At 35.5% G+C, this 20,209-nt stretch overlaps 3 protein-coding genes across 6 annotated transcripts; 2 read left to right on the forward strand and 1 right to left on the reverse strand.

The window, feature by feature from the left end:
• On the forward strand, positions 797-3,063 carry LOC18596935 (transmembrane protein 184C). The gene is made up of 5 exons (XM_007025699.2): positions 797-949; positions 1,114-1,414; positions 1,513-1,635; positions 1,722-2,012; positions 2,726-3,063. Exons 2-5 carry the CDS (start codon positions 1,151-1,153, stop codon positions 2,933-2,935), a joined length of 888 nt encoding a protein of 295 aa, XP_007025761.1. The 5' UTR covers positions 797-949; positions 1,114-1,150; the 3' UTR covers positions 2,936-3,063.
• LOC18596936 lies at positions 8,028-10,299 on the reverse strand. Of its 4 annotated transcripts, none has more exons than XM_018123267.1 (6): positions 10,193-10,299; positions 9,987-10,097; positions 9,811-9,872; positions 9,252-9,658; positions 8,978-9,063; positions 8,028-8,444 (listed from the first exon to the last, which is right to left on the reverse strand). In XM_018123267.1, the coding sequence occupies exons 1-5, from the start codon at positions 10,226-10,228 to the stop codon at positions 9,011-9,013; spliced, it is 669 nt and encodes a 222-aa protein (XP_017978756.1). In that variant the 5' UTR covers positions 10,229-10,299; the 3' UTR covers positions 8,028-8,444; positions 8,978-9,010. The 4 variants fall into 4 exon arrangements, with proteins under 4 accessions (XP_017978756.1, XP_017978754.1, XP_017978757.1 ...); XM_018123265.1 differs by having other exon boundaries at positions 9,811-9,875; XM_018123268.1 differs by lacking the exon at positions 8,978-9,063 and having other exon boundaries at positions 9,811-9,875.
• LOC18596938 (probable ADP-ribosylation factor GTPase-activating protein AGD5) lies at positions 11,348-16,404 on the forward strand. The gene is made up of 11 exons (XM_018123242.1): positions 11,348-11,781; positions 12,686-12,744; positions 12,905-12,995; positions 13,135-13,189; positions 13,297-13,387; positions 13,503-13,731; positions 14,247-14,511; positions 14,673-14,839; positions 15,109-15,330; positions 15,411-15,469; positions 15,975-16,404. Exons 1-11 carry the CDS (start codon positions 11,731-11,733, stop codon positions 16,132-16,134), a joined length of 1,449 nt encoding a protein of 482 aa, XP_017978731.1. The 5' UTR covers positions 11,348-11,730; the 3' UTR covers positions 16,135-16,404.

A 20,209-nucleotide genomic window follows, 5' to 3' on the forward strand; every position in this document is an offset into this window, starting at 1 on the left:
GCAAAATTTTGAATAATGCAAAACATTAGGATAGAAGCAAACTTTGCAAACTAAAGCCACAATGCTGACTGTTTACTAACATGAGGAAAAATATAGGATTAAAAAGAGACAGATATAATGTTTGCAAAATGTGCTAAGTGTTGTCTTGTTTCAATTGTCCGAATGATACTAAGCGAGACTTACAATGCTTGAAACTTGGAGTTAAGCAGTGGCCGGTAACCATGAATTTGAGGAACTTGCTTCTTTTCTGCCGCCCTGTTTGTTTCACAGTGAGGTCAAATGAGAAAATTTTGAGACAAAATATGCCAACATTTTTATCTTTGTTAGGTTGAATTAAACTTCAAACAGATTTTTTTATCTTTGAGTGAACTTTCCTTACATTTACTTTAAAATCAAGTTGTATTATCAATATACATTGATGATTGATTCAAAAGTTAGCCCAAACTTTCATAAATTGGATAGAATATGATCAATATGGACTAGTTAACCAGTAAATCTTGGGCTTCTTGAATCTTGATCAGTTAGCGTCGAGTGAGGCCAGCATGCTACCACCAATAAATACGGTATGGCGAGAGTATGCCAATGTTATGGCAGCCGGATAAAGTCAAAATTGTCTCTTCTCCATTATGTATATGTTAGGGTTAGGATTGTGGGATAAGCGCATTTAATATTCTAAACCGACCCTGATCCATAGACCCGTGACGTCGAATTCAGACTCTCCTACACCATTTACTCGAGCTCACGTGGCAAAATCAGAGTATGTCTCGTGTTATTTTACACATTTAAAACGCGTTAATCGGTGGTTGGTAGATGCTAAAGCTGCAATTATTATATTAGATCAGCAATCAGCAGGGACGCATCAAATTCGACCTCTACCTCGGACTTCTACTTCATCTGTAAACTGAGTTTCCATTTCCTCAATCCCCTTCTCAAAGGTTTCATTGATCAGGTTGGTTTCCAAAACCTTTGTCTTAAATTTCTGTTACTGCAAACTGGGTAGCTCTTAATTTTTGCTTTAATTGTAACAGAATTTGTAGTTCATCCCCTGATTCTTGTTGGTCAAAATTTCGGTTTTCCTGATCAGTGTTGTTCCATTCACCCTTTTTTTGGCAGATTCTTGCTTTGGGTTTCTGTTCTCTTACCTGAAACCATGGACTTTAGCCATTTAAATCGCGGGCAAATTACTCTGATGGGATCTGCATTCTGTGTGATGCTCACGATGCATTTCACGTTGCAGCTTCTGTCGCAGCATCTTTTTTACTGGAAAAACCCAAAGGAGCAGAAAGCTATACTAATTATTATCCTTATGGCTCCTATTTATGCTATTGACTCCTTTGTGGGGTTATTGGATGTTCGAGGAAGCAAAGCGTTCTTCATGTTTTTGGAATCAGTCAAGGAATGTTATGAGGCTTTGGTGAGTGCCCCTTTTGCTCAATCTTTGGATTTGGTTTTGTTGGATTTATTCTTTGTTAAAGTTAATCATTGCTTCTTTTTTTATTGTTTTGGTTGTAGGTGATTGCTAAGTTCTTGGCATTGATGTATAGTTACTTGAATATATCTATTAGCAAAAATATTGTGCCTGATGAAATCAAAGGAAGAGAGATTCACCACTCATTTCCAATGACCCTTTTCCAGGTACGAAACTCTAAATTAATGTGCTTCGTCATTAAGTTACACTATGAATGAAATTGCCTGATACATTGCGGTTGCTCAAACTACAGCCTCGAACAGTTAGGCTGAACCACCGCACACTAAAGCTTCTCAAGCATTGGACATGGCAATTCGTCGTCATCCGCCCTGTGTGTTCTATCTTGATGATAATATTGCAGGTCCTTGGGGTTTATCCTTCTTGGTTGAGCTGGACATTCACTATCATCCTCAATATTTCTGTTTCATTAGCATTATACTCTTTGGTAATCTTTTACCATGTTTTTGCAAAAGAGTTGGCACCTCACAAGCCACTTGCAAAGTTCATGTGCATCAAGGGGATTGTTTTCTTCTGCTTTTGGCAGGTAAAACCTTGTTCTCTTTTTTTCTGTTCTCAATGAATCTTCATCTTGTTGGAGGGCTCACTCAGTTCACACCCAATAGAAGCATGAAAGGATTAGACATTAAGGTTTTCCCTAAATCCATAACAATAAATGGTGAAGCTCCTGAGTAATCTAACCAAACCCATTTCATAGGCTCTTAACTCCCACCAAGATAGCTAACAAATACTTAGCTTTCATAATTTGTAGCCAGAATAGCATTGTGGCCTCTTCAAGGAAAATTTTCGTCCCTCTGGCCAGGGGAAGATATTTTGTGATTGGGCCTAATCTAGGTGATTCAACATACAGTCAAATGCATCATGTACTTAAATCAGATTGGAACTCGTCATCATATAGCATCTTCTGAATTTTCTTCTCTCTTTGGGCTAGACATTTCTGTTTCTTCCTTCTAATTAAGGAGTTTGCAGGTTTAATTGTAGAGTGGAACTTTCTGATGTGAGCACCTTCTATTATTTATAGTTAATGCAGAGTTTTTGACTGATTTGTTATATTAGTTTTGAAAATCCAGCTATCTGTGTAGTCAAATTCTTAACATTGCCTTGGCTTGCAACTCTCTTCCTCCCAGTGCTACCAACTTATGTTTTCTTGTCCTTGTTTTGTCAATGATTTGTTGTTAAACAATTGTTATCCTGTTATCATCCTGCATTGTTTAATGGCATTTATTGACCACATTGCAGGGAGTGGTGCTGGACATACTCGTTGCAATGGGCATCATTCGATCTCATCATTTCTGGTTGGATGTGGAGCACCTTGAGGAAGCTCTTCAAAACGTGTTGGTGTGTCTAGAGATGGTTGTTTTCTCTGTTCTCCAGCAGTACGCATACCATGTTGCACCTTATAGTGGAGAAGTTGAAGCTAAGATGAAGCTAGGCAAGAAAAATGAATGATATTTTGATGCCTAGGTGTAATTGGGAGACAATATATATTCACATAATGCTTATACTCTGTTGTATCATCACTTTTGTCTATCAAACATGAAATTTGAGCTGCAAGAGAAAACATTTCTATTGAGGAACTTCTAGTCTACCAAGTGCAAAGCTAAAGAAACTTTTAAAACCTTTAATGTGTAACTGGATATAACATATGACAGAGTTTCATGTATGATAATCATCACATTTTTCTTGGAAATTTGCAATAAACATACGATATAAGTGATCAACTTCAAAGAAAGATTAGATCATTATGGTGCTACATTGTGGTCACCATAAATTGCAAAGAATGATGCTAAGAGATTCTTGTGGTTCTGTTTTGAGAATTTTTGTTGGTCCTTTTAGAATAATGGATTCTAATACATCCCTGTTTCTTATAATCTCGAAATTAATCACATCCTTGTTTGACAAACGTTTATGGGTTATTTGCTTTTTATGAGTGCTTTGACGTTTTACTCAAAATGAGAGAAAATAATTTGTTCTTCTTATTTAATGCATAAAATTTATAGACTTAACAAAAAACACTTCAATGAGTTATAACTTAATTTAAGTGAAAATTAATCATTTATATTTATGTTTTTTAGTTAAAAATATTTAAATATTTACAAATTTTAATTTATATATGAATAATAATAAAGATAAAAATAATTATAATGAAAATTAATCATTTAAAAATCCTGACGTAAATTTATAAAAATGAATATAAAAAATCATAAAATTAAAAATAATTATACCACTGGCTGCTGATTGTAGGGCAACGCCCCAGTTGAGAGCGTCTGATTATACATTCATGTTTTTATTGTTATCCACTGATACCCAAATTTCTAATTAAGGCTGAAAAAAAGTAGTCTATAGATCACAAACGTCATTTATAAAATCCAACAGACATGCTTAACATCATATAACCCAACAATATTTCTGTCAATACACATTACCTAGTGCAAAATAAAGGAAGATTCAATGGAGTAAACGTCGACCCCTACATCAAGAACAAAAGACAAATGCTTGACCTGGATGTACTACTCCCTCTTCAGCTCACCAACTCTGGCTTCCTCTTCTCTTCCCGATGTGTACAATCAGATACTAGTTAATCACTGCAGGTTTAATTGAAAGAGAGCTCCCTTTGAATTACAAAGATTCATCATCGTTGACTCGGGTGGGCGCCCTTTCTATCAATACAAAATGTTATGCATCAATTAGTTTTTCTTCCTCTAGACATGCAAGGCATCGTCTGACATTAGTATCCACACAGTAAAAAATGCACCAATAATAAGCTAAATATTAATGATTGCCTTCAGTAAAATTACGTTTTACCCAGTAGAACACAACTCAAAAGAGGCTACTATAAACAAGATTATGCGTATACAATACAATTGATATATGATTCTGGAAAATTTTATAGCCATTGGCAGGGCACACAACTCATCCGTGAATCATGGTCTGAGGCGTTATTGCTGTGACCTTGATCCTGTTATCCATTTTATGCTATTAAATAAATGACATCCTTTGATTGAGCTAAAAAAACACTTTACTGAAACTTGCTAATGAAAGATTCTCTCCAGCATATTTTAGCAATTGGATCTTTATATCTAGTTTTTTTCCAGATAGATAACCTCGAATGAAATTACTAATTAAAAGTTAAGAAAACCAGGAAAGATTAGCTGGAAACATATATACTCTGTTGGATCTGCATAGGCGATTTGACACCGTTGTAGCCTATATGTCTGAGTAGTGTGCTTAAATGCTAAACTTTTTCTCGTGGATCATTCTGCCACAAACTCGTTTTCTACTTTGAGAGATTCTATTTAGGCACCCCTTATCAGAGATTAAGTCTTTCTACTTCATAGATTTGTTTCATCGGTCCACAAGCTTTTTGCCACACGGTAAACTCTTTGTCCCATATCATTGAAGCATTGACAATGCAGTTATAAACCTTGGATTCCCCCTAATGCATTGTTGAAAGTCATTTTACTTCAACCCGGTTGATTGGAGCGTTTGTAGTCTGATGTTTTGTTCCCTGTCCACTGGTTTCTTTCCTTGCTCCTGAAGGTGAGGGCCCTTTAGCCTTAAATCTCACTAGCATGGGGAAGGATCAAGCTTGGGTTAATGGACAGAGCATAGGACGATACTGGCCTGCCTATCTCTCGCCATCTGAAGGTTGTACCAAGAAATGTGATTAGAGAGGAGAATATGATTCAACAAAATGTCAATAGAATTGTGGCCAACCTGCTCAGACATTGTAAGTTTTATGAAACATTTGATTTAGATCCTATGTAAATTTCTGGATTTGATTTAATATTGAATCTTGCTAATCATGTCGGTCATGTATCAACCTCAAGATACTATTGAGGGCCATTTTGGTTGTTACTATTTGAGGAATAGATGCTACAGTACAGAGTATTGAGGTACAAATAAATTGATTGAAAAACTGAGTTCTTTAAAAAAATCATTGCATGATAAATTGATTATTAACCATTATTTGAAAATGCTTCAATGTGAAAAAACTGTTCGCTTCTTATGCCCTACATGCAACGTGCAAACCATTTGCAAATACACTATTCTGTCTGATGGACTCATTTAGCTGTGTCTCTCATGTTGCTGATCCTACTATATGCAAATGAGTAACGTATATTAGCAAGTGAAGCCTTGCTAATACAATTATTAAAAAAATAATTTAATATAGCTGTGACTCATTTAATAAAGCCTTGCAAGTGAAGCTCTATGCAGTGACTGAAATTCCAATTCTTACTGATGCTTTTCTCTTTCCTTTGCAAAAAAAATAATTTATGCAAAGGAATTGTTCAAGCATGACCAACGTATGCTTTAATTTTACACATAAAACGGGAAAAAAAATGAAGACAGAAGATGTTTATTCTCATAATAACAAAGCAGGTAGGAAGTAGCCAGCATTGTCACCAAAGGATCAAAACCAGAATACGTACCGACATTACCCTGCCAGGCGCGATATTGTCGCGCCTGGCAGCTGCGTCTTTCTCTCTCTTCCTGCTTAATCACTTCGTCTTTCTCCCTTTTTTTTCATTTTTGAATTTCATCTTTCCTCGGTTGATTTTCATTTTTTTCTCTTGGACTCTCTACCCATATATACAGCCGACCACTGATCTTCTCTCTTATTCCTCCCTCCCAGCCTAAAGCAAAACCCATCAGCTCATTTTTGCAAGAAACCATTAATCATGTCACAACCACCTTACTCTGCTGCTGCTTCAAGTTCTACAAAACTCCCAAATGAGTTTGTGTTCTGTCTCAATTTTGCAAACCCACTCCGCCGCCGCTTAAGGGATTTTACCACCCTCTTCCAAGAAACAAGTTTTTAACGGTTAGAATCTTTATTTTTGTTAGTTTATCAGTTTATTAATGTTTAAAGAAATGCCTTATTTATTTTTTTTAATCATCTGGCAGAGGGATACCGCTGGTTCAAAGCTCTCCGACGTGGCAAACCAGTTGTCACGGGCAAGGGAAGCAACGTTCCCGTGCTTGTTTTTGAGCCATCAGCTGTCTGCAGGGTACTTCTTATTTTTTCCCCATAACTCTACTGCTGTTTCTGTTGGATCGGGTGGTGCAGTTGATTTTCGAAATGTGGATGTTTTAAGTTCCTGTCCTACCTCCGGTTGGTTGCTCTTAATGCATGGTTACCAGGTTTTTTATTTCAACGTTAGAACTCAGGATAGGTTTGACCTTCCTGACCTCCCCACTAGCCTCGAAGGAACTAGAAAGGGATGCTTTAGTAGGTGTCCCACAGATGAATCAAATGTCACGATGATCATTGATCATCAAAGTATCTCATTCCTAGTCTATAGGTACAAAAGTGACATAGGTTACTGGGTTCAGGACGAGGGACTGGTTGTTCCAGACACTCATCTGGATGCTAGCACTCATACGAAAGTAGACGATGAGTTTTATTGGGTGTGCAAGTCTGACAATCAACTCTTCATATTAAAAAAGTGGAGTTCAAAAATCATCACCGATGAAGAGCTCGCAGAAACCAGGAAAAAGCGAGAAGCCTTAGACATTCAGCTTCTTAGTTTTGACATAGATGTTCGAGAGGCAGATGCGGTCAGTTCAGTGGTGGACCCGTCCGGTTGTTTTTTAGTGTTGGAAAAAAACGACCTTTTTGAGCTCTATAAACTCGCTATAGGTGATGATGATTTGCTCACACCGTAAGGATAGTTGACTTGAACCAGAAGAATTTCTTTACTGTTTCTGATTCTTGCGGTTTTTGGTTAAGCTCAGTTGTGGATACAAATACTTTGTATCTAGCCTCGTACTTGGAGCACGACTGTGTCAAATGCTATTTGATTATGGTGTCAACCAAGAGAAAAAACTTAAAGGGAAACGAAAAGAAAAATGGACAATTAAGACTATTTTTTATGCATTGTAACTCAAGAGTCTCTCTGAACCATTGACGTATTTCGTGTTAATGCTTTCACTGTCTAATGAAATTCCAACCTGCTGTCTAGACCAGGGCATCAAATTCAGTGGTGGATTAAAAATGAACAATAGTAACCCGAGAATATTACAAGAGTCAACCGTGGGCGAAATTCAACAAATCATTGCATAAAAGTTTCTAATTTGAAACTCTAGATTGCAACCACCCATAATGGCTTTGTCACTGAATTTTTGGGCAATAGATTTGCTTACAAGCTAGAATTAGAGGCACAACAAAATTAGTAACTGAATTAATATTTATCCCTTCATTTGAATTTATATACTTAATTTGAATAAGAATTAACATAAAATATCACATATATTTAATTTGAATTTTTATATTATTAATATAAAAAAAAATACTTAGTGACAATTAAACCTGAAAATCTTAACGCTAATGTTCAATTTTTGTATCTTAACTTTAAATGTTAATGTTCCTCATAATCATATATTTATGATGTTACTTTTGACCTTTACGCCTAGAATTATAATTATAATATTACCTTTGGCCTTTGCTCCTTGAACGGGGATATGGGGTTGTAGGATGACAATTCCAGTTATTCCAGGGATGATTCCTCGGGGAATGACCAACCAGAAGCCATGGAGATTGTCAAATTTCATTGTTATCATTATATGTTCCATGTTTTCATTGTTATCCACTGATACACAAATTTCTAATTAAGACTGAACAAAGGTAATCTGTAGATCACAAACATCATATATAAAATCCAACAGATAAACCTAACCTAACATCGTATAACCCAACAATATTACTGTCAATATACATTACCTAGTGCAAAATAAAGGAAGATTCAATGGAGTAAACTTGAACCCCTACATCAAGAACCAAAGACAAATGCTTGACCTTGATATACTACTCCCTCTTCAGCTCACCAACTCTGGCTTCCTCTTCTCTTTCCGATATGTACAATCAGATACGAGTTAATCACTGCAGGTTGAATTGAAACAGAACTCCCTTTGAATTACAAAGATTCGTCATCGTTGATTCAGGGGGGCGCCCTTTCTGTCAATACAAAAATGTTATGCATCCATTAGTTTTTCTTCCTCTAGGCATGCCAGGCCTCGTCTCTTCCCTGGCATTAGTATCCACACAGTAAAACATACACCAATAATAAGCTAAATATTAATGATTGCCTTCAGCAAAATGACTATATACCCAGTAAAACACAACTCAAAAGAGGCTACTACAAACAAGATTATGCACGTACGATACAACTGACATATGATTCTGGAAAATTTTATAACCATTGGCAGGCACACAACTCATCTGTGGATCATGGTCTGAGGTGTTATTGCTGTGACCTTGATCTTGTTATCCATTTTACGCTATTAAATACAATGACATCCTTTGATTGAGCAAAAAAATCACTTTACTGAAACTTGCTAATGAAAGATTCTCTCCAGCATATTTAGCAATTGGATCTTTATATCTAGTTTTTTTCCAGATAGATAACCTCGAACAAAATTACTAATTAAAAGTTTAGAAAACCAGGAAAGACTAGCTGACAATATATATACTCTGTTGGATCTGCATACCATCTAAAGCAGGTGATTTAACACAGTTGTAGCCTATATGTCTGAGTAGTGTGCTTCAATGCCAAACTTTTTCTCCTGCAAAATGACTTTTGCTCGTGCAGATTGCAGACACATAAACAGTACACACAATAATTTGAACAATATCTTAGAAGGTAAATAGGATAGTTGAATCCAATTGCTAAACAGATTTTAGAAGATTCACTTTCAAAATAAGATCCCGTTTATTTCTGTGAACAAAGAAATATAAATGAAATTCTCAATCACACAAACAGACCTTGATTGGCAGAACTGACTGAGGTATCCCCGAGGGATTCAAACTGCTTCAGGATCATCCTACACAGATCTTGATTGGTAGAACTGACTGATGTATCCCCGAGGGACTCAAATTGCTTCAGAATCAACCTACACAGATCTTGATTGGTAGAACTGACTGAGGTATCCCCGACGGACTCAAATTGCTTCAGAATCATCCTACACAGATCATGACTGGTAGAACTGACTGAGGTATCCCCGAGAGACTCAATTTGCTTCAGAATCATCCTCCACCGATCTGGATTGGTAGAACTGCATGAGGTATCCCCGAGAGACTCAAATAGCTTCAGAATCATCCTACACAGATCTTGATTGGTAAAACTGACTGAGGTATCCCGGAGAGACTCAAATTGCTTCAGAATCACCCTACTGCACAATATATATATATATATATAAAGGTAAATAAAATAGTTGAAACCAATTGCTAAAAGAGATTTTAGAAGGTTCAGTTTCAATATAAGATCCAGTTTATTTCTATGAATAAAGAAATATAAAGGAAATTCTCAGTCACACAAACAGACCTAATTTTATAAAAATTACTGAGACGTCCCCGAGTGACACAGATTGCTTCAGAATCATCTTCCTGCAATATATATATAAAAGATAAAAATGGGCACGAAAATATTCACCAATACACATGATTCAAAACAACATGAACACAAAGAGTGAATGCAATGCGATTCACCGGATGTGGTACCTGAGATGCACCCATAACAGCTACGTACTTTCCATCCACAAGATCAATTACAATCTCAGCAGAACAATTGCTGCAGTTCATGTGACGCTTAAAACGTGGATCAGGGCAACCCTAAACATCATCAATTAATCATTAATTGAACATTTATCTACAATCCCAAATTCATAATAATAACACCATGGCTGAAAGGACAAATATATACATACGGGGATATAGGATCTCCAATAACACCTAAAGGGCATGTTGGTGCCTCGAGGAATGATATAGTGACAAGTATTGCACTTGAGATCGACGGCGGTTTGGGTATGACCGGCGGTTTGGGTATGACAAATATCTTCATGACACCTGTTAAGGGATATAAATGTCTTTATGCTCAGTGTAGTTACAGGTGTAGAAATGACACCTGTCTACGGATGTCAATGTCTTTTACTCATGTGTAGTAGTGTGTCCGGACGTACAAAATACTAAAAATCAAATACACAAAAAAAATTAAATATACAAAATACAGAAAAATACAAAAAAATAGACATCGATAAAATACAAAAAAAAAGCTTTCAACTCAATCCAATCTCTCTTGTCCCGTTCAACTCAATCTTCATCCCAGCCTTTAAAACTTGAATTAAATTTTATCTAAATTAATTTTATAAGTAGAATATACTAATATTAAGTTTTAATCAAAATTTTATACGAATATATTAATTTTGAAATTGACAATTTATTTCAAACGTGTAAACAATATTAATATTAATAAATAAACGTGAAATATTTAAAATATTTTGATTCTTTTTTTATTTTTTTTTTAAAAAAAATCTTTTTACTCTATCTTTCATTGATTGTTTATCTTGTAATTGAATCTGATTATAAGACGTTAGATCCGATCAAATCACACTCTTTGACTGCTCTTTTTGTTTATTAACTTAAATTTATAAAAATTAATATAAAATGTCATGTATGTTTAATTTAAATTTATATATTATTAATGTAAAAATATAAAAATTAATATAAAATATCACATATACTTCATTTGAATTTATATATTATTAAAGTGAAGGTATAAAAGTTAACTTAAAATATCATCTATGCTTAATTTGAATTTATATGTTATCAACTTAAACATGTAAGAATTAATGTAGAATATCACATTATTTGAATTTCTACATTATTAATATAAATATATAAAAATTAACATCTAATATCACCTATACCTTAAAACAAATTAGTTCCTTGTTATGTTTTCCAAAACGTAAAAGAAAATTGGATTTCGTATTTCGAGTTTTGGACTAACCTTTTTTATTACTAATTGCAGCAAAACTGATGAAATGTTTCTATTTTTAAGAGAGAATCTCGTTTTCTTGACCTCGTTGGTCTCTAGGCAACCAAACAGAAAACTAGACGAAAGGGCGCCAGAGAAGAAAAGGTTTTAGAATAGTAAGGCCACCAAAAAAGGCAGCCCCACTTTGACGGCTGTGTACACGCCAGCCTCCAACCAAAGAGAACAAACCAAGGAGTAAGAGAGAGAAGAAAGTCAAGCAAACCAAAAGCAAAAACAAAAGGCACCCACTTTTGCCATTTCTCCATTTCTCGTATCCTTTCAAACTTCTCCTTTCTGCCTTGTTTCTTTCTTTCTTTCTCATTGCCGTCTCTCTCTGATTCGAATAAAGGTTTTGCAGACAAAAGGAAGAAAGCTTGTCTTACAGAGAAAAAAAAAGAGAGCTTTCGAGCAAAGGGAGAAGTAGTTTGCATCATGAACGAGAAGGCTAACGTTTCTAAACAACTTAACGCTAAACACAGAAAGGTTTTCTCTTTGTATCATTGTCTATTACCCATTTAAGCTTAAGTGTTTTCTTTTGCTCAAGACTCTTTTTTTCTTATTGGTAAAGTCTGAATTTTGATATGTTTGATGACACTAAACTGAATGGTTGCTAGCTTTGATTGTTTTCTTTATCCTTATGTTGATAAACTCTCTAAAGCAAGGCCATAGAGAAGAATCTGATTTCAATATTTGTTTGTTGTTTTGAAAATTCGAACTTTTTGTAATTTTGGAATAGCTTGTGTCCTGGATTAAGTTGTGTTATCAACCAATTTGGGCTCCCTTATCTTTGCTTATTTAATTAATCCTTAGTTTAATTGGCCAATTTGGAGTAGTTTAAAATCAGTGGTTATCCTACATAGTTAAATTATTTGTCTTATATGATTTCCAGTTGTTTTTCACTAGAGCGAGTAGCACTGCTCTTCATATTTAAGCTGTCAATTGTGGTTGGTGAGCCTAAGGTGTCTGAAACCAAGGCCCACAGTAATACATTTTGTTATAGCTTCAGGAAGCTAGTGTACCAATATGGGTCTTCTACGCATACAGCAATAAACAGTTGTCCAATATCTTGGATGTTGCAAATTGCAATGTTGTTTCTATATATGTTCCGGTAGTTTTGAATGTCTTAGGCCATGTATGATCGAATTTGTGAACATTCTGTTCATCTTAAATAACTTGGTTCATTTTAATTTAAGTAAAACTTTCTTTAATGGTCAATGGTGAATGGCCAATGGTATCACACATAAAATCAAATTGAGTCAATCACTTTGCCTTTTTCATCACAGGGTTTCCTTGAATGTGATGAATTGAGACCAGACTAAAAGCATTTTGTATGCTATAGTAGTAATAAGTAATAACAATTTGATTCATCTGGTGCCATCTTCTGCAGATATTGGAGGGCCTTCTTAAGTTACCTGAGAATAGAGAATGCGCAGACTGCAAAAGCAAGTAGGTATCTGGTAACGATATTGCTACCATTAATGTATTAGCAGAAACTTCCGAGTCCTCGAAAAGTATGATTGGGAATAAGAGAAAATTTTTAAACAAGATTTCTGAGTTACTGTAAAGGACTGGGACTTTGAGTTATAACGGCTTGTCTGCTATGCAGGGGACCACGATGGGCTAGTGTAAATCTAGGAATATTCATTTGCATGCAATGTTCAGGGATTCACAGAAGTCTTGGAGTACACATATCAAAGGTTTTGTTTATGTTGTTTCATTATTAGTTTGCTTCTCTTGTCCCCAACTCCTGACAATAGTTTCATTGATTTATATTTTGCTATTATACTTTAATTTCTTGTTAACATATTTATGGAGATTGTATTTGATCTCATGCAGGTGAGGTCTGCTACTTTAGATACATGGCTTCCAGAGCAGGTTTCTTTTATTCAATGTAAGCCACACAATTATTTCTTTGACTTGTGTTTATACTAGATTCTGTTGACCATCTCAGATCGAAATCAGGTGCTGATAGTAACCCTCTTTTCTTCTTTCTTGCAGCCATGGGGAATGAGAAATCAAATAATTACTGGGAAGCGGAGTTGCCTCCCAATTATGACAGAGTTGGAATTGAGAATTTCATTCGTGCAAAGTACAACTTCATAAAAACTACCCGTTTAATTTTATGCTTGATTTTCTTCTATTGCTTTGTCAGAAGTGGTTTTCTTACCTAAAATTCTGCTTAAGGATGCTTTTTTCTTCATTAGGTATGAAGAAAAGAGATGGGTTCCCAGGGGTCGAAAGCCAAAATTACCTTCTAGTGTGCGTGAAGAGAAGGAATTACTTTATAGACAACCTAGAAGTGGTGGTTTTAAGTACATGAATAACGTAAATCATGTTTCAGAAGAGAAGAAAGTTACTCACCCATCTATTGCGAATAACAGCATTCCTACTCCTAAAAGTTGCTCGCAAGCGCATGTTAATGTTCCTCAGAAGGTAGTGTAGTCTTTGTTTGGTCTTGTACACTGATTTTTAGTAAATTCATTGGTGCAATAAGAATTTTTGCTGCGGTTAACTTTGCTGCCTATCAAACAGAGGAAATTCATACATTCCAAATAACAGAACCTGTACGGTTTACTGTTTCTTTTCTTTTCCTTTAGTGTGCATTGAAATGTTGAAAATTAAAAGCAATATTCTTTGATTCAATGTTGATGCTAGTTATTAATTTTTGTTTTATAAGACTATGTTGCTTAGATGGGAATGGGAACTTTTCAAAAACGTAACTGATAAAATAAGAATTCTTTTCTTGTTTAGATGAGGAGTGCAACCTTTTCAAAAGCATAACTAACGTAGCAGGATCTCTTGTGAAATGCTAAAATGCTTGGAAGTGCTAGAAAACATGGATGAATACAAATTTTAAACTTATAACCAATAATGAACATTTTTAAAAGTAGTATTTTTCATTATTACATGTATGTGACTCAGAAATGAAATGTGTACTTGATCTACAGGTTACACCTGATACAAGATCACAAGAACCTCTACAGAATTCTGAACCATCAGTCTCAATGGCTGAATCTCCAAATGAGGAGGTTAATCCTACTCCATCAGTCTCAGATGCTGAATCAATAAAGCAGGATGTTAAGACTACTTCATCAGCAGCACCACCCAAAATTGATTATGCCACTGAACTTTTCAATCTGCTTTCCATGGGGGATTCTAGAGAAAATGGCTCAAAGACTTCTGCTCATGATAATTTCTGGGCTGGTTTGTCATGTATGTTTCTTGCCATAATAATCGTTTCGTAACAACTATTAGTACTACTTTTAATGCCCTTTTCTCTACCTTATCCCTTCTTTAGCTTCTTGCTGAGGGTTGTAGATATAGTAATGTAAATTTGGTAATCAGTTTTAACCTTCAACCTATCAATTTTGCAGCTGCTGAAGCAAAATCCACCAGGGATGCTAGTGATTCATCAATCTTAAGTCAAACCAAGGTGCAACATAAATATGGAATTGAGGATCTATTTAGAGATTCAACAACAGTAAAACAAACTTTTCCAGAGAAACCACAGGAAGATGCTAAACCTGATATTCAGTATTCGGTATGAAATCTTCATTGACTTGGCATTGAAGTTATATTGATCATCCTGGAATTTGTAGTCAATACCATGTCAAGTCACTACTCTATTAAAGAAAGTTTGAAAGTAGAGATTTACTGTTTAAATTTAAATTATTTTTTCTTTGATATGAGTAACACAAACATGAAGTTTGCTTTTCTCCCATTGATATTTGTTTAATTGTTCTTAAGCTTAATTGTTTGTAATTTTTTCTCCAAGTTTGGTTTTACCATTTAATCATGAATTTTGTACAGTCAAGTATGGTGTCTCCAACTTCTATCCATCAACAACAGCTTGCTATGCTTTCCCAACAACAGTCCTTCATGGCTACTGCTGCGAAGCCTAATTGTGGATCCCAAGCCTTTCCTGTCAATGCACATCATGGCATGCATTTTCCTGCTCCAAATTCTGGAAGCATTGGGCATCAATTTCCTAGAGTGGTGATGCCAGTCGCTGGTCTACAGAAGCATATGCTGGTTTGCTTGCAACATGCTTACACCATTTTTTTCTAGATTGCATTCATCCTGTCTCATAATGTTATTGTCTCCCTGTACAGGTGGGAAGCAACCAACAGATGTACCCAGCAGGAAATTCAGTTAATTTCCCAACTTCCAGGTGCATACACAAATTATTTCAGCTTGACCATCTAAAACAGTTGCTTATTTCTAAATTTTATGTAGTTGATCGGTCTTATTGACTTTAGTTTTTAGGAATTGTATGAATCTAAAAGCAAATTAAACTGTTCCTTTTAGTAAAACGAAACTTAAGTCCTATCACCAGATTCATAGTTTATCAAGGTTCAATCACAGCACACCAAATATTTTTTTTTCTGTTAATTCGGTATAAGCATGGAAATGAGGTTAACTGGGACCATTCCTTGGTATTTGATTACCAGTGAAATTTCGATGCACTGTTTTATACCTTCATTGATCCTAGTATGGAGAGTTCTATGTGAACTCAATTTCTGATTAGCTTAATACAAGCAGACTCAGGCAAAAACACAATGACTAAGTTTCACGAGCACTTTTTTGAAATTAACAACTAATCACGTTCCATGTGATCCAACTTATTGTATGCCCCATTCTTGAAGCACTTGTCACTAATTTGGTTGCTCTTGCAGCTTGCACACACCAGGGCCAGGAGTTCCACCAACCATTGGCATGAAAAGCATTGGAGGTAGGCCTATCTCAGCATCTCCTGTTCCATCAGTGACCCCAACTCAATGGGGAAAAGATTATGATTTCTCGTCATTAACGCAAGGGATGTTTACAAAGCAGTAACTCATTGGCAGAACCATGGTTGAACAGATGGTTTTTCTTTGCATTACACATAATCAAAGGGGAGTATATATTTTATTTTTTGTGCATTATCCATAAGATTTGTATGCCCTTCTCCTCAGGTGGGGAAGGATTTATTCATTTAGATTTATTGGATACTGGTTTCATTTTTATAATAATCCATTTTTATAAGCAGTGTGCTGATGTAATAAAGGCTGATTGTTCTTATCTTATTGAAGAAGCAATGAAGATATTGACCTGGAATTTCTCTTCTCCTCTTCTCTCTCTCCCTCCCTCCCCGAGTCAAGACTTTTAACACTGTTGTAGTATATTGTGTAGTGAGATGCCAATGGTTGGCTTTTCTCAACATAAGGAAGGCTCTAGTTTTCACCAGTGGACTTGTTTGATTAGTAAAAGGAGATTGAAACAATCTTTTCATATATGCATATTGATTCTTCAGCAGGTTATAATCAAATTAAAGATGCAAGCAAGCAACTAGTCAACCAGATTCTTTATCATTTAGTTTGAGTGCAAGTGTAACTTCTAAATCTTAGATTTCGTGTTCGGGCATCAATTAGCTAAAATAACAAGCTTGAAAGGACCACCATGGTGTGCCATGTCAAATCTTTTGCTGAGTTCAGGAAACTACAGTTAAGAGACTCAAATTTATTAGTTTGGTTAACTGACTGAATGAGACGGTTACCTGTCATGCACAAAATTAAAAATTGTACAATTGGTCTGGGCTGGCTCATGGAATCTTGACCAACAAACATGGTGCCATTTGCCCCCTTGAGCCCTTCCATAGTCAAGAAATTGGTGATCAAAGCTTCATTCTTTTTTCTTTTTTTTTTTTTGGAATTTTTTCTAATTCCTCTTTAATTCCATCTTCAACAGTTGTAAGACCCAAATCTCAGATTGATCAGAGAGATGGGAATGAGATTTCACGTTGTGATATGGAAGTCAAATGTTCAAACATCCATATATGAGTTAGAGAACAGGCGTTGATCTTACAGTCTCCCTACTTGTCAGCAATTAAGTTATCTTTTTGCATTGACTTTGACTAGCTTTATGAGATAAATCAATTATATCGTTTGATTTTTTATTTCTTTTTTCAATTCCTAAGTCCTAACCACTTACAAGATGCACGCAAAGGGTGCAATAAATGGACGTATAGCTACCAATCCTGGGCTTTATTTTCCACCAAAATGACCATTTTGGCTACCTAATATGAACATGAAGTAAAATTCTACCTGCTCTTTAAGCAGAGACGCTTTCTGAGAAAAGAATAACTAATCCATGGAAACCTAGTAAGAATCACATTAAAAACAAAACAACAACCTAAGGCAGCCATGTTCCAATGAGGGGATGAAATCTGTCACCCATCCAACGAAAGGACGGTGCCCCAGACCAGTAACGGACTTGGATTGTAGACTTGAAAAAGTGCCCCAACTTCTTCCACCCCATCTGCCATATTCCTTGTTCTTGACCTTAAGAAGAGTCTGTCATCGTACCAATTGTCAACACCAGTAGAATAAAAAAACATTCTCTGGCTACCTATCTACACTTGAACCAACCTGTCAGGATTCACCACTTTTGCTGACTTATCCACTCCCACCACCGTCCACAACTTGAACAGTTAAAACGGTTTGTCAGATTACTTGGTGAAAACGGCTATCAACAATTAAGACTACAACCTTATCGTTTTGAGATGTAATTTCCAGGATGTTTCTTCCATCTGGGGGAATTCATCCAAACCGTCTGTGTCTGATCCACTGCACTGCCCCACAACAACCCTTTCGATTCATCTGCAAATCTTTTTCTTTCTCTTCGTTATTGCACTTTTTAGACAAAACAAGCTAACATGGAATCAATTGAAGAAACATTAACTTCCCAGGTGTTAGTCGTGGTCTTTTGTGGGACATGTACTGCATTATCCTTAATATTATCTTGCCAACCCAACTGTAGACAATTTAATATGCATGCTTACTGTTGTAAACTTTCATTTTCATTTTTTTTCTTGCAATAAATGTAATACTTAATTTCTGATACTAGCTTAGAGCTGAAGTTTGCCATGACAGTCGGCAACATTAATATAAAATGAAATTAATTACCTTTTCTTTTAATTTGTAGAATGTAGATAGAGCTGGTTAATTAACAATAAACAAGGAAGCAACATATCTAATGGAGTGATTGGAGCTGTTTAGTTGGAGAACTAAGTTGCTTCCTCTTTTAACCAAGAAATGGCCCAAGTCACAAGAGAGAGAGAGATTCTCAAAACCAACAAAAAGTGATGGCTAAACTCCAATAGAATAGCCTGCAATCCTTTGGAGAGGAGGGCCTAACTCACACAAGAAGACAAGAACAACAACCATCACTGACATCATGCCAGAAGCTCCTTATGCTCTTTTAACCAATGATAATCAACCAAATAAATATTGCTCCAAGTTAAAAATAGTACTGGGTCTCTCATATAATTGAGGAAGATAGAACCAAAGGAATATGTTCCAACATCCAAGTATCCATTTTGCTACTGGTATCATCTCTGATGCGTACACATACCAATATGCAGCCTTATACTTGTTTATCCACAAAAATACATAGCCAAAAAATCCTTCTACAGTAACATCCAGAATTTTCTAATCCAAATCTCCCATACCCTTTCGCTTGAAAAGGAATTTTTTTTTATTATTCATACAACTGCCATGAACTTTCTTCTTCTCTAGTCTTTGATTAATGGAGTCAACTCTATCTGTTCCCTGCAGTCTTAATCCTAAAACGCTTGTAATGTCATACTGACCGACAATTTGTCTCCTTCTCCGACACGCGTTTTGGCCCAAAGCAATCGTTTTTTTTCTTCCCTTTTCAGCTTCATTAATCTTTACTTAATCCTTTGTGGACCGTTAATTTCTAAGCTTAGCACAGCATTAATCTAGAAAGAAAATGACAAATTTTACAGCTAAAAAAAGACCAACAATATTGAATGTCTTAATCAGCAAGTTTCCATGTCTTATCCTTGAACTGCAAATTGCATGCAAATGGATGGCACGAGACACGGCCAACAAAAGATCTCCAATCTCATAGGTGTGATCTTTGGTGGAAAAGTAAAAGTTACTTTCGCTTGGTTAAGACGATGCTATCTGAAATTACTAGCTACATATATATTTGCATGAAAGATAATCATACGTAGGGGCGCATGCAATTTCTTCTGTAATATTTTTATGGTTGCCTCTCTATAGTCTCGACCAATAAGACTTGTCCACGTAGATCTTTTATTGAAAATTCTTTTCCTTTTTAGTAATTAAAGGAAAGGAAATTTCCCTGTGATATGATGGGTTCACATCATTTCGCTACTTTGAATAGGGCTTATTCTTAAATTCATGGTATAGTAGACGATTTTAATTATGGGGTGAGATTCGATTTTAGATTCACGAAAAATAATTGTTTCATAAAAATAATTCTAAATTGATTAAGACTTATAATATATATAGTTAGATTTCGAAATTCATGCATGTAAATTGTGACGGGTGTCTTGTCGCCAACAAACAAAATTATAGATGAACTGTCACGAAAATGGAATAATTAAAGGGTTGAAATCTAATTAATTTAATGTTCTTGCTATATACAAAGACAACGGTGGCTCACACTTTATTGTTCTTGGACATTATTTGACATGTACTTGGAAAATATCGGGCTCAACCCAACTGTTTAACTCCCATTCGACCAAACAGGCAGAAAGAGAAACACACCATGTCTCAATTCCAAGTTCCATATTGATGTTATTGATCATTATGGGGCCTCATCATGCTGCCTTGATATATATAGTTTGTGAGCATATAATATAAATTTTGATCACCCATAAACATGGTCTATGTCCTACCTTCAAAGTCTTTATTAATTGTCATTGTCATTTTTAATATCTTGGCTTAGTGCAAAGAAGAAAAAGCACCCAATTTTAAGGGTGGGACTTAAAAATGATGGTTCGAGATAGTGAAGACCACTTAGCCATATCTCCGTCTTTATCTCATAATATACGAGACTTACAAACTCATATTAAAAAAAAAAATGAGACGAAAGAAGT

Source organism: Theobroma cacao, chromosome 6, assembly GCF_000208745.1.
Source record: "Theobroma cacao cultivar B97-61/B2 chromosome 6, Criollo_cocoa_genome_V2, whole genome shotgun sequence".
In the NCBI taxonomy this organism is placed as follows: domain Eukaryota; kingdom Viridiplantae; phylum Streptophyta; class Magnoliopsida; order Malvales; family Malvaceae; genus Theobroma; species Theobroma cacao.